General features: G+C 41.9%; 1 protein-coding gene across 2 annotated transcripts in view; it reads left to right on the top strand.

The window, feature by feature from the left end:
- Positions 1–12,889, top strand: part of rsf1b.1 (remodeling and spacing factor 1b, tandem duplicate 1) — a 28,507-nt gene extending 15,618 nt beyond the window's left edge. For both annotated transcript variants that reach the window (XM_075487457.1, XM_075487458.1), the window contains exons 12-16: positions 783–850; positions 3,830–4,043; positions 4,137–4,351; positions 4,527–4,706; positions 9,085–12,889. In XM_075487457.1, coding sequence (XP_075343572.1) covers positions 783–850; positions 3,830–4,043; positions 4,137–4,351; positions 4,527–4,706; positions 9,085–9,686 — 1,279 coding nt within the window. In that variant the 3' untranslated portion in view covers positions 9,687–12,889. The remainder of the gene's footprint in view (positions 1–782; positions 851–3,829; positions 4,044–4,136; positions 4,352–4,526; positions 4,707–9,084) is intronic.
- Positions 12,890–13,096: the final 207 nt, after the last annotated feature.

Below are 13,096 nucleotides of genomic sequence, written 5' to 3' on the forward strand. Positions count from 1 at the left end.
TTCACTTTTTTTTATTTTTTTTATCACATGTTCAGTATGTGTGAAGGGGTTTAACTGAGCCAACAGACGGCTGACGTTAGCTGTAATTTTGTCTTTATTTGCAAAAGATTTCTAACATGTTGCTAATGATACAACGCAGGATATTTACTGGCCAATGCAGATGATCTGCTTGTTCGATGTGCTGGAGGAGTAAGATTCCCGTCCCTACTCATGATACGATTGTAGCTTTGACTATAATAAAAGCAGTTTGAGTTTCTAGTGAAATTAAAATACCGCTCATGTACAGTTTGAATAGCCACTCGGAGACAGAATTCTTGTTTTGGGGATTAATCAAAGTCAAAGTCAACTTTATTGTCAGATCTGTATACGTACAGGACATACACAGGCTTGAAATGACGTTTCTCTCAAACTCAATAGTTCAGCGCAGCGGTTGCATTTAACTTAAATTAACACTTTAATACAAGGCAGAAATAAACTATGGTAACCGGTAAACAGAGTGACAGCACAGTGTGGGGAGATAGATATAGATATATATATATATATATATATATATATATATATATATATATATATATATATATATATATATATATATATATATATATATATATATATATATATATATACACACACACACACAAAGTCTCTGATATTGACATCAGAGTAAAGTGGCATATGCAGAGTAAGTAAAATAAATATGTTTATGTGCAAATATATACGTGCAAAGTAAATGTAAAGGTCCTTGATGCATTCTACGACTAAACTTATGGTTCATTTTACAGATTTGATGAATTCGATGAGGCCATCGAAGAGGCCATTGAAGAGGACATCAAAGAAGCAGAAGGAGGAGGTAGGTAGACTGGTTTAAGAAAAAGATATCCCGGGCACCTGCTTTAAAGGTAGGGTAGGAGATCCTGGATTTTGAGTCCAGCGAAGCTGCATTTTGAAAATACACAAGTCAAAAGTCCCAACCCTTTTCTTCAGATTCCCCCCGAAGGCACGCCTCTAGAGTACATGAACGAGCACGAAGGTGCACGAGCGCTGTTCTGACAGCAAGCATCGATCGTTGCCGTATTTAGTATTTAGTATATTCAATTCAATTCATTTTTATTTATATAGCGCCAAATACAACAAATGTCATCTCAAGGCACTTAGATAGTAAGTCCAATTCAAGCCAATTGGAATTCAATTAATTAATAATAATCATAATTCATAAAATAATCCAATTCGTTCATATAGAGCCAATTCAAAAACAATTTCCTAGCTAAGAAAACCAACAGATTGCACTGAAAACTTTTTGTTTTTTCGGTCCAATCTCCCGGCCTGAGCGGCGTGCCTGAGGCGACTGTGGAGAGAAACGACTCCCTTTTAACAGGAAGAAACCTCTGGCAGAACCAGACTCAGGAAGGGTGGCCATCCGCCTCGACCAGCTGGGGTTTGAGAAGACAGAAAGAGGAGGGGAGGGGGGGGGGGGGGGGGGGGGGGCGCGGCGGCGGCGGCACTGTAACACCATTCAAAGGATATCTGTTGGAACAGGGAAACACGAGTTAATGACCACCATAATATCACATATACATAAAGAGAGTAAAGTGAAGAAAGGTGTGTCAGATGAGGCCCCCCAGCAGTCTGGGCCTATAGCAGCTTAACTATGGGATGTTTCAGGATCACCTGAGCCATCCCTATTCAAGGTAAACACAAGAAACTTGTGCTAACGAAAATAAATAAATAAATAAAGGACCAGACTCAGTGAGTAATTCCCTATACTCCCTATATAGATCCATATATAGAACCATCTTTTCCAGCCACAAGCCACCTCAGCCTCTCACCAACTGCACACCAGTCACAGCGGGGTGGGGATGCAAACCCTGGTTCGGGTAGGGGGAGAAATAAAAGAGGTAAGATAAGCGGGAATGGGATGCAAACCCTGGTTCGGGTAGGGGGTAATGAAAGTATAGAAGGTGCCAGAGGTGGAGGCAGGACGAGACACACTAGCAGACACACTATCAGATTCAACAAACCTAACTATAAGCTTTATAAAAAAGGAAAGTTTTAAGCCTGGTCTTAAAAGTGGAAAGGGTGTCTGCTTCCCGGACATTTACTGGCAGCTTATTCCACAATAGAGGGGCCTGATAACTGAAGGCTCTGCCTCCCATTCTACTTTTAGAAACTCTGGGAACCTCAAGTAAACCTGCAGTTTGGGAACGAAGTGCTCTGTTAGGAAAATATCTTATAATGAGATCTTTAAGATATGATGGAGCTCGGTCATTAAGAGCTTTATATGTAAGGAGAAGAATCTTAAATTCTATTGTGAATTTAACAGGGAGCCAATGAAGAGAAGCTAAAACTGGAGAAATATGATCTCTCCTGTTAGTTCTCATCAGAACTCTGGCTGCAGCATTTTGGATCAACTGAAGGCTTTTCAGAGAATATGTGGGACAGCCCAATAATAAAGAATTACAGTAGTCCAATCTTGAAGTAACAAATGCATGGACTAGTTTTTCTGCATCACTTTGAGACAAGATGTTCCTGATTTTAACAATATTACGAAGGTGAAAGAAGGCAGTCCTAGAAACCTGTTTTATATGCGAGTCAAATGATAAGTTCTGGTCAAAAATAACTCCAAGGTTCCTCACTGTAGAACTAGAAGCCAAGGAAATACCATCTAGAGTAACTATATAGCTAGACAATTTCTCCCTGAAGCGCTCAGGTCCAAAGATAGCAACTTCAGTTTTGTCTGAATTTAGAAGCAGACAGTTCTGAGTCATCCAGGTCTTTATGTCTTTAAGACATGCTTGTAGTCTGACCAACCTCTTGGTTTCATCTGGTTTCATAGATAAGTACAGCTGAGTATCATCAGCATAGCAATGGAAATTTATGCCATGCTGTCTAATAATGTTACCTAATGGAAGCATGTATAAAGTGAAAAGAATCGGTCCAAGCACAGAACCCTGAGGAACTCCATGACTTACTCTGGTGTGTGAGGAAGATTCTTCATTTACAAGAACAAACTGAAATCTATCAGATAAATATGACTTAAACCAGCCTAATGCAGTTCCTTTAATCCCAATAACATGTTCAAGTCTGTGTAATAAGATACTATGATCGACCGTATCAAATGCAGCACTGAGATCCAACAGGACAAGCACAGACACAAGTCCGCTACCAGAGGCTAAGAGGAGATCATTGGTAACTTTCAGCAGTGCAGTTTCTGTGCTATGATGCACTCTGAATCCTGACTGAAACTCTTCAAACAGATTATTTCTGTGTAAGTGATCACAAAGCTGAGCTGCAACTATTTTTTCAAGAACTTTAGACATAAAAGGGAGATTGGATATAGGTCTATAATGAGCCAACACTTCTGAATCAAGAGTAGTATATGCTAACTATACGTTTAATAATGCTAGGTGCTAGCCAAGCTGGCTCTAGTTTAGCTTCCTGCCAAGCTTCTGGACGTGTAATTCGTTCACGGAGCAGGGTACCTGCACAGGGGGAAGGAGGGGGGGGGACGGCATCAGAATCCAATCATCGTTAACGGTCCGTTCAGTATGATTGGATAGTGTTTTTCCTAGATTGTACGTTCTAGAGGCCACTAAAACTTTTCATATTTGTGTCAAAACTTTTAATTAATTGGTTGCAATGGGGGTGTGAAGAATATTTCAAGCAATATGTAAAAAATGTTCCAGAAAAAGATCCCCTACCCCACCTTTAAGTACACCTAGTTATGTCCTTGCTTTGGTTTTTGGAAAGCTTTTAGTTGTTCTCTAGATGTGAGAGAGGGAGAGAGATTTGGAAAATTGAAAATTAAATTTGAGTTTTTCTTACTTTTCAGGAGCTGGTCGAGGTAAAGACATGGCCAACATCACAGGTCATAGAGGAAAAGATATATCTACCATCCTCCAATCAGAGGAGGGCAAAGAAAACGGCCGGCCGCCACGACCCAGCGCCAGTCAGCGCAGGAAGAAACGCCGGCGGCTCAACGATCTGGACAGCGACAGCACCGTGGACGAGGAGGAGAGCGAGGAAGAGTTTCGTCTCAGTGAAAGGTGCACATTGAATTCTGGCTCTCGCCTCATCCGTCATTTGCACGTGGCCGTTTAGTCTGAACTGAAGTCTTTTGTGTGTGTGTTTGGATTCAGCTCAGAGGAGGAGTTTGTCGTATCGGAAAACGAGACGGAGGGAGAAACCGAGGCGGACGACAGCGACTTTGGTAGCAACGGCGGCAAGCGTCGGAATTCCTCGCGGAGCAAGAAGCCACCGAAACGCAGGCGAAGCTCCAGAAAGCGGCGGAGACCAAGAGGGTACTCGGATGATGAAGAGGAAGAGACGGATGAGGAGGACGAGGATGAAATTGGTATATAGTTTGTGGTAGTTCAGTTTTTACCCTTCGCTGTAGTACATTCTACCATGAACACCATATCATAAGGTCTAATATCCTGATATGATCTAGCTAACGGAGCTCCTTAGTGTTCCGAGTTCCACTTTCAGCGCAACCTTTAAAACGCCCTTTGTTCCCGTTTTGTGTGCAGCGACTGAGGGCTCCAGTGAGTTCAGCGACAGCGATCTAGATATGAGTCGACGGCGGTCACGGCGGAGCCACAAGAAGAAGGTGAACTACTGCGAGACGTCCGAGTCCGAAGGCTCTCAGGCAGAAAGCAACCGGGCCAAAATTAAAGCCAGACGCCTCCACGACAGCTCAGAGAGTGAAGGTCAGTCAGCAGCACACGGGGCTCACGCTAATGATTTGTTTTGGTGGTCTTATGGCCTTTTAATCACGAATTCAAGTCAGAAAAGTGGGAATGGGGGGCTGACAGGCTGCTGCTTGGGACTGGAAACCTGGGTCAGCTGCAACGACGGGCCAGAGCTGCACAGCTCAGGACATTGAACTGATTTCTTTCTTTTTTGAAATGGTTAAATGCCTGGTCTTCTTTTTCATGGCTGGATCTACTGATTTTATTGTCTTCTCGGTCTTCATTGCAGACCGATTAGTTGATTCCTACATTTCAACCTGCTGCAGACTAACTGACGGTGTGGTAGATTTTTAGTAGCCGTTAGTATCAAAGTGTGGCTTTTTTTTCCTCCACAACTCAATGAATCGTGGAGGAAAAATATACGAACCTACAGTTTCTTGTAGTTTGCAATTTAAAGGGGTAATCCGGAGTAAAATGCACTTTAGATCAATTTACGGGATGTTGGGAGTACATACGTTGAGTTGACATCAAAATCATGTCATTCGGATGTGTTTTGAGAATTTCGATTTGACCGTTTTTAGCCAAAAGTCGTTAGCCTGGAAGTCAGAGGGGCATATCGTATCGCCGCTACAAAACGCTATTTTTATACCTCTTCTACAGCTCCAAACAACATAACACTTACGTGGTAGTGAGTAGAGGGTCCCTAAAGCCAAACCGAAGTGTCCCGAGGTCTTCATGTGGTCGGATATAGAGTCCAGAATGAATTTAATCAAGCCAGTACCTTTCCGAAAATGTGTCTGCTGCAGCTGCCGCTACAGACCGTGGTGAAGTTGGTTTGATATTGGTTTGAAAAAAAAGACACCTTATTTCCTTAGTGTGAATATCTGTCGAATATCCAATATCAAACCAACTTCACCACGGTCTTCAGCGGCAGGTGTAGCAGCAACATTTTCGGAAAGGTACTGGCTTGATTAAATTCATTCTGGACTCTCTATACGACCACATGAAGACCTCGGGACACTTCGGTTTGGCTTTAGGGACCCTCTACTCACTACCACGTAAGTGTTATGTTGTTTGGAGCTGTAGAAGAGGTATAAAAATAGCGTTTTGTAGCGGCGATACTCGATGCCCTCATCACCTCCAGGCTAACGACTTTTGGCTAAAAACGGTCAAATCGAAATTCTCAAAACACATCCGAATGACATGATTTTGATGTCAACTCAACGTATGTACTCCCAACATCCCGTAAATTGATCTAAAGTGCATTTTACTCTGGATTATCCCTTTAATAGTTTGAAGTGCTCGAAGAGTTTTGAACTTTTCTCTTTCATGCAGGTTTATATTTTATTGAAGGTGAATCATGAAACAAGAATTGGACCCATGTCCAGTGTCTACAATTCCCGTAGAATTAGTTTAGATCCTGTTTTAGGTCCATGTTGGAGAGATTTCTAAACAAAATACATCCATCAATTGACCAGTCATTGTGGCACAGATGCACACAGCTCAATTAGGATTTTATATATGTTCTTACTTTACTGGGGGGATTCATGTTGATCTCATCTCTAGTTTGATTTAAGGCATCTCTTGATTTAAAACAGTTAATACTCCACCAGCAGGAGGCCATATTGTCAACCTGTGATGCTGTTACTTAATAGTCCTTTTTTTGCACTTATTCAAGTGCATTAAAGCAAGCGAGATGAAGTGAAAAATGAACACTGAGAAGGGGAAAGTACCAGAAACTGCAGCTCCGGCATCACGACGCCTCAGAGCCAATGTTCCCTCTAATTTTTCATGTCTGGGCATCCGGGGTGGAACGGTACAAAAAACTCATGGTTCGGTACGTACCTCGGTACGGACCCTACGGTTCGGTACATTTTCGGTACAGTGCCGAAGGAGGCGTGTAGCGAGGTTCGAGCACATGTAATAGATATCTGAATCCTGCCTCTTCTACAGTGGAATATGGGCGCATAGCAGATGCGATATAAATTCCAATTGCTTCGGTAATTTTTTTTGCTCTGCATGTATTCGTATCCATGTCATGCTATCACGGCTGAAATGTTTCATCATACCACACAGACAGAACCTGCGCGTGTTTAATAAGTTAAACTTACACGTTGTCTCCTTTGTCTGCAGCGCTCTGCTCTTCTTTCTTCCTTCATGAAATGAAAAAGTATCGTCTCCTGACTCTCTGTGAGCTTTTCCAGCCCTGATATTAGACGCCTGATGTGATCGTCCATGATTAATATCTCCATCATGCAGACCATGAACACAGTGGCCTCCCCGCTCTCCATGTTAGCTTCTTTGTGGTGTTTTTTCTTCTCTCGGGTTTTGTTTTGTTCCGTTTTGTTGTTGAATGTGGCGCTAACGGCTAACACGTCACTGACGCAGACGGCTGCGCGCGGCGCATCAGTCCCTATCAGGTCCCGACTCGTGCGAATGCAGACTGAAACAGTTCCGCTGGGGAAGGATAGTTATCAGAACGAAATTCGAGTAGGACAGTTCTTATAACTACTCTGTCCGAAAGCGTATATCTCTACGGACCAATCAGAGCTCGCATGTGGCAGTGTTTAAATGGGTCCTGAAGGAAACTCTTGCAAAATAACAGTTCCGCGTTCAGAAAACTTCCGTACCGTGTGTATTCTGCGTGGAAATGCGCGTACCGAACCGTGACCCCCATACTGTGACGGTTCGGCACGAATACAAATACCGTGCCGGCCCTACTGGGCATACACACAAGCTCCCTGAGCACACTGAGGACCACTGTGAGCAACATCAGATGTGCAAGCTGTGGCCACACACCAGCATCACACCTGCTCAACACCTTGGATCATAGCAAGTTACACGGCTTATTAAAAGAATCAAATCACAGCAACAATTTTCATTAGTTTACTTTTAATATGAGCGATTTGGCCCACTTAAAATGAAAAATCTTGTTGTTCATGAGATGTGTAGTATGTTATGTTATATGTGAGAATCATGCTTAGGCCATGGAAAGAGTCATGCTTGTTTGTTGAGTCATGTTTTGCAGAGTAGATCTTTCTCACTCGAAAAAGAAAAAATCTCACCCAGTTTCCCCGCTTGTTCTTCTATTCGCACTCAGACTGCCATTCCATCCTAAAAGAACTGCATTTCTTTTTTTACTTTGGCTTTGGCCGTTCATTTCGCCATGATAAGGAGTTGAGTCTCTTAACTCCGCCGCACTGTTGTTAGCTAGCTAACCTGCACGGCGCGTATGGGCAGGGCACATAATGCAAGCACTATCAATGCTCTGATTGGCTGCATAGCGTAAGTAAACCGTATCGTATCATTGGCTGAACACCTGTCACTCACTGCGTTACATTGAAAAATGGTACAGAAAAACATTAGGTCTGGTATTAGATATTAATTAATACGTTTTATGCGCTGCATAGATTTTCTTGTGCGCTGAGACTGTGCAGGCGAGCAGCTTAGAGGGAACGTTGCTCAGAGCCATCAGGAAGTGTGAACATTTTCAGAACCATGGACAGCGTCTCCGAGACCTTGTTAAATGAATGAATTGCCCAGATATACATTTTATTCTTATGCTGCAATTTTACCCGTAGTCTGCACATAACTGAAATCTTTGTCTTTATTGATATATAAAGTAAAGATTTTGTTCTATTTAGACTCGATACAATAATTTGGACTCTTTTGGTTTTTCAACCGTCTAAATTTAAAGTCGTGACGTAACAAAAACGAATCCAAACGTTAAAAGAAGCATAACAGTTTTACAGGGTAGATGGTATTAACAGGGTGCTTGCGCAAGTCTTGAAAGTCTTAATAAGTATGGAATTTTGAAGCACTGTTTTCCAGACCTTGAAAAGTCTTGAATTTTGTGTGAAAGTCTTAATAAAGTATGGAAAATAAATGCGTGGTAGAATTTTACAGTATGCTGAAAGGCATTGTGAAATGAGAAATAGGAAGGTAGGCTATAAAACTCTAATGTTACTAACTGGTCACGTACTGTATCAGCCTAATGGGATAAGATGTGAGTGAAGAGACATACATTCATCCATCCATTCATTTTTTTTTATAGATAGTTTTTGTGACACTTGTTTGATGTGAAATTCATGTACTTGTGATTTTCATGTTTTGAAACGTTTTCATCAGTAAAAGCATAATTTACTGTGAAGAATGCATTTGTTCATTGAATACTAGCCTATAAAAATGAACATTTCTAATAAACACAGTTGGTACGATCTCAACCAATGAAGTAGGCACACAAGTTACAAGTACATAAAGTTAAGGTCTTGGGGAAAAAAAGTATCAGTTTTAAAAAAAAGTCTGGAATTTTAATTTTGAAAAAGAGCAAGCACCCTGTATTAATCTGTGTTGTAGAGCTGCAGATGAATAAAAGTGGCCCGTTTTCTCTTCACAGCAAGTTTCTCCAGAGACTCTGAGGAGGATGCGAGGGATCGGAGGTTGAAGAGGAGAGCGGACTCCTCAGAGGAAGACTCGCGGCAGCGGCACAGACGCCTGGCGCTGAAACGCAGGCGAGCGTCCGAGGAGGACGACTCCGACGATGACTCGGACGAATCTTCAGAGGAGGATCGCCCCATCCGTAAGCGGGTGAACCGGATCGACTCCGACGATGACGACGAGGAGCCGGAGGAGAAACCGAAGGAGATTAAGGCGGCAGAGGAGGATTCAACAAAGGGAACGAACCCATCGGACCGCAGTCCGGCGGAGCCGCAAGCGACAAACGGACAGAGCGCGGTGAAGAGCCCCGTCGTCGAGGGTCCCATCGAGGGTCCCGTCGAGGGCCCCGTCGTCGAGGGTCCCGTCAGCCAGCCCACCCCCGCAGCTCCAGGCCTCACCCCACATCTGGAGCCCTCCAAAAACAGCAGTTCCACACCAGCTGCCGCCACGGCACCAAACGGTCTGGTTGGTCAGGACATGGCGGCGCAGGAGGACGACGAAGACGACCTGTTTGGAGTCACAGACCTCGTGGACTACGTCTGCAATAACGAACAATTGTAAAAACAAAAAAATGGTTGTACTGTTTCTTATTTGTGGTATTGTATTTTTATATTGCTTAACTTTATTATTCCCTTTCCCAGCCAACACTTCCTCATCGTTGTTCTTTACGTATCACCCGGAGCTTATCTGCGTCCTGGTCACCAGACCAATGCTGTCCCCGTGGGACTGTTCAGCCAACAAGGGCACCGACATATCATGTTTTTTCATTTGTCCAGTAACAGTTTGGTTCGGTTTACCTTCAAACCACTCGCGTCATTCAGCTCCACTGCCAAACCTTCCTCTAAACCATGTCACCCGTGTTTGTTTTCCTCTCATTGTTCTAAGTGTTGTTCCAGTTTGCTCCTGCTCTCATACACATGAACTGAAATTTGGCACTGAAACCGTTAATAGTTTGTGATAGATCAGTGCTTAATGACTGAGTCTCTAAACATCATTCCGTAATAGATATGAAATTTGAATCTCTATGAAATTAATATTTCCACTTTTTTTGGGGGGGAAGGGGTTAATTCACCAAGCGGATTTAAGTGAAAGAGGCAACTCATTCTCGAAATGAAGCTGCAGCCAGTTCTCTGAGCACAGACTGATGTTTTAAAGCAGGACTGGGCTTTTTGCTCCACTTTGATAGCTTGACCACATGCAGAAGCTAGCTTATAGATGCTATACAGCTCAATAGCAATGAGTCTGTTCTGTTTTAGGCTTTTAGTTGTCCAATATTTTTAACCTGAATGGAGCAGCTATGTGAAGAACCAGCAGTGTAATGTTAGGGAACTCGGCCTCTCTCCATTTGTGTGTCTCTCCCTTTACATCCTCATGTGTTGTGGCAGCTTCTCTGACCGCTCGTGCATGTTTTTGGGCACAAAAGTCCCTGCAGTACTTCCAGGTTTTCCTCCACCGAGTAAACCACATTCTTCAGCTTTAAAGTGTCCCAAAAATAGAGGCGTAAGAAGGGGAAAGTCCTTTTTACAAGCTGCTGGAAGGGGCCCCAAGTTTCACTTTCAGATTTGGACTGAAACCGTTGCTATAGTGTATTTTGGGGCCTTAAACAATAAGCGGTCATAACAATAATTTGGCTTTTTAAGCACTAATAGTTATACCTCATTAATGTTTGGATGGATTTTATGAATAAATGTAACATTTGAACCAAAACAAATCCACCTGATGGCACTTAGAAAGTATTCTAATTAACACTTAGTGTCTTTGTTTCCTAATGAGCTCTGAAGGTGGAATTTGAGTCCTTTCCTGCTCTTCTTGGTCTTTGTACAAAGCTAACTGGCTGCTTGCTGAATGTGAGAGTTTGGTTTAAAGCTTTCTTTCCATTTTTTATTTGTGAAAATGAGATTTAAAAAAAATAATAATAAATTTACTGAACTACATATTTGATGAGCTGTCCCTTCACACACACTGGTGTGTAGACTGGTGTCATGGAAAGCTAAACATTTAGCTTTTTTTTGTTTTGTTTTTTTACCCACAATATTAAATGGTCATCCATATATGTTCGACCTCTTGTATCCTTTGAAGGTGTGAATGTATACATGTGACCAACCTGTCCTCCCCTTGACCTTTTGTATTTGAATGATAGAGTAGCTTTTGTATATTGTATACATGTATAATTATTTGAACTATGTGTGCCGCCATCAGCACCAGTGGTAAACCCCCCCCCCCCACCCCCCACATAAACTCTTTAGACACATTGTTCTCTTCGGAGTTTATGTGGGAAAATAAATTAAAGTAAAACTCGGTCCCTCCTAATCTTCAGCTCTAGTCTAGCCTCTTCTTACTACATTTGTTACTTTGTGACTTTGTTTTTAATAATTGTGTATTTTTTTGTATATCCAAACCTTTATGTGTTGTCTCTTTGAGCAAAAAAATGTAAAGTGTCTTATTTTGTCTGTACATCATCCTTCGTGGAAGGTTCATACACCTGCATACCCCCCCGGCTTATGACGAATATCACACTCGGATCCAAAACAGTTTTTTTTTTATTTTATTCTTCTCCCCTTTATCTTCATGTACGTGTTTTTTGTTTGTTTGTTTGTTTGTTTTTTAACATCCTTTGTTTTCATAATCTTGAGCTCAGGGGATGTGGCGGTATATAGCGCTCGACCTCAGTCTAGGTCAAGATCATGAAAATCGTAATTAAAAAGTCTGGAAGTTAAATGTTGGGATGGAGTCTTTGAGCGGGGATCGGACGGGATGAGAGAAAAAAAAAAAACAATGACTTTACTGACCTCTGCTGGAACCAGTCTGTGTGTATATCTGTAGTTTTTGCTGTAAAATATTTAGAGGCTTTTTGTAATCCTGGAAAAATATATTGGGCAATTCTTTGGGATTGCATGAATTTCTAATAGTTTTTTTTTCTTTTGTAGGGAAGTAATATTGGCACAACCTTTTTTTATAATAAAATCAGAAAACCAAGGCATGTTTTAAGGATGGCTGTGCGGAGGGACTTATGAATTGGACAGGAGATCTCATTGGCAGTGAAACTGCGTAGGTGAGCATGCACTGACCTGGTGAAGGCATGTTATAGGAGCTCGGGGAGAATGGGATGATGTCATAGAAATCAATCTAGGATCGCTGCGTCTTATTTTGAAATAAGGAATCGAAACCTGTTTGTAAAATATTTTGTAAATTACTCCCAGCATGGTCTTCACAGAGGATAAACCACTCTATTTATCATGCAGTTTTTGATACTGGTCGTGGCCAAATCCTGACTTCCAAGACAAAAGAACATATATGTGCTGCTCGCAGTGCACACAACTTATACATACAGTATATAGCCTTTTAGATGGACAGAATATAGCAAACTGAAATATAAAAAGTGTAATAGAGGTGTGTGTTCTGGTGGGTTGAGTCAGAGGAAAGGATGAAGATGTCTGTGACCCTGTTTATATTCCCCAGAGATAAGGAAAATGTGTTGGTATGTTTTTCACGATTATGAAATAATTGGCGGCAAGACTGGTGTAGAAATGGAGAGGAGTGAAGCTAAGGCGGGAAGCCGGTGCCAATGACTGAAGTGTTAGCAGAGTTTCCTATTTACCTCATGATGAATCTGAAAGGAAATGCACCCTGTCCACTGTGTATAGATCCTAGTAGACTGGTTATCGGTGTTTTTGTCTGCTTCTTACAGTTTTGTTAATTCTACTGGTATTTCTTATGGATCAGATCTTGTACATTTGTCATAATAAACTGGGTTTTAAGCCTCATGTTGGTCTTGCTCGCATTCTTCAAAAGTGGAAACCTCATTTAGGAAATTTGTATATGAATGTGATACAGAATGAAACGTGTATAAATGAACCCTGTTTGTTCATTTTTAGGAAATATGTTCAAAACTTGGGTTTAACACCTGAGCTCTCACTATTGAGGCGTGTTGGAGTATGTGGTTTGGCATTGTGTTGCTGAAATAAGCAAGG

Source organism: Odontesthes bonariensis, chromosome 16, assembly GCF_027942865.1.
Source record: "Odontesthes bonariensis isolate fOdoBon6 chromosome 16, fOdoBon6.hap1, whole genome shotgun sequence".
Taxonomy (NCBI): domain Eukaryota; kingdom Metazoa; phylum Chordata; class Actinopteri; order Atheriniformes; family Atherinopsidae; genus Odontesthes; species Odontesthes bonariensis.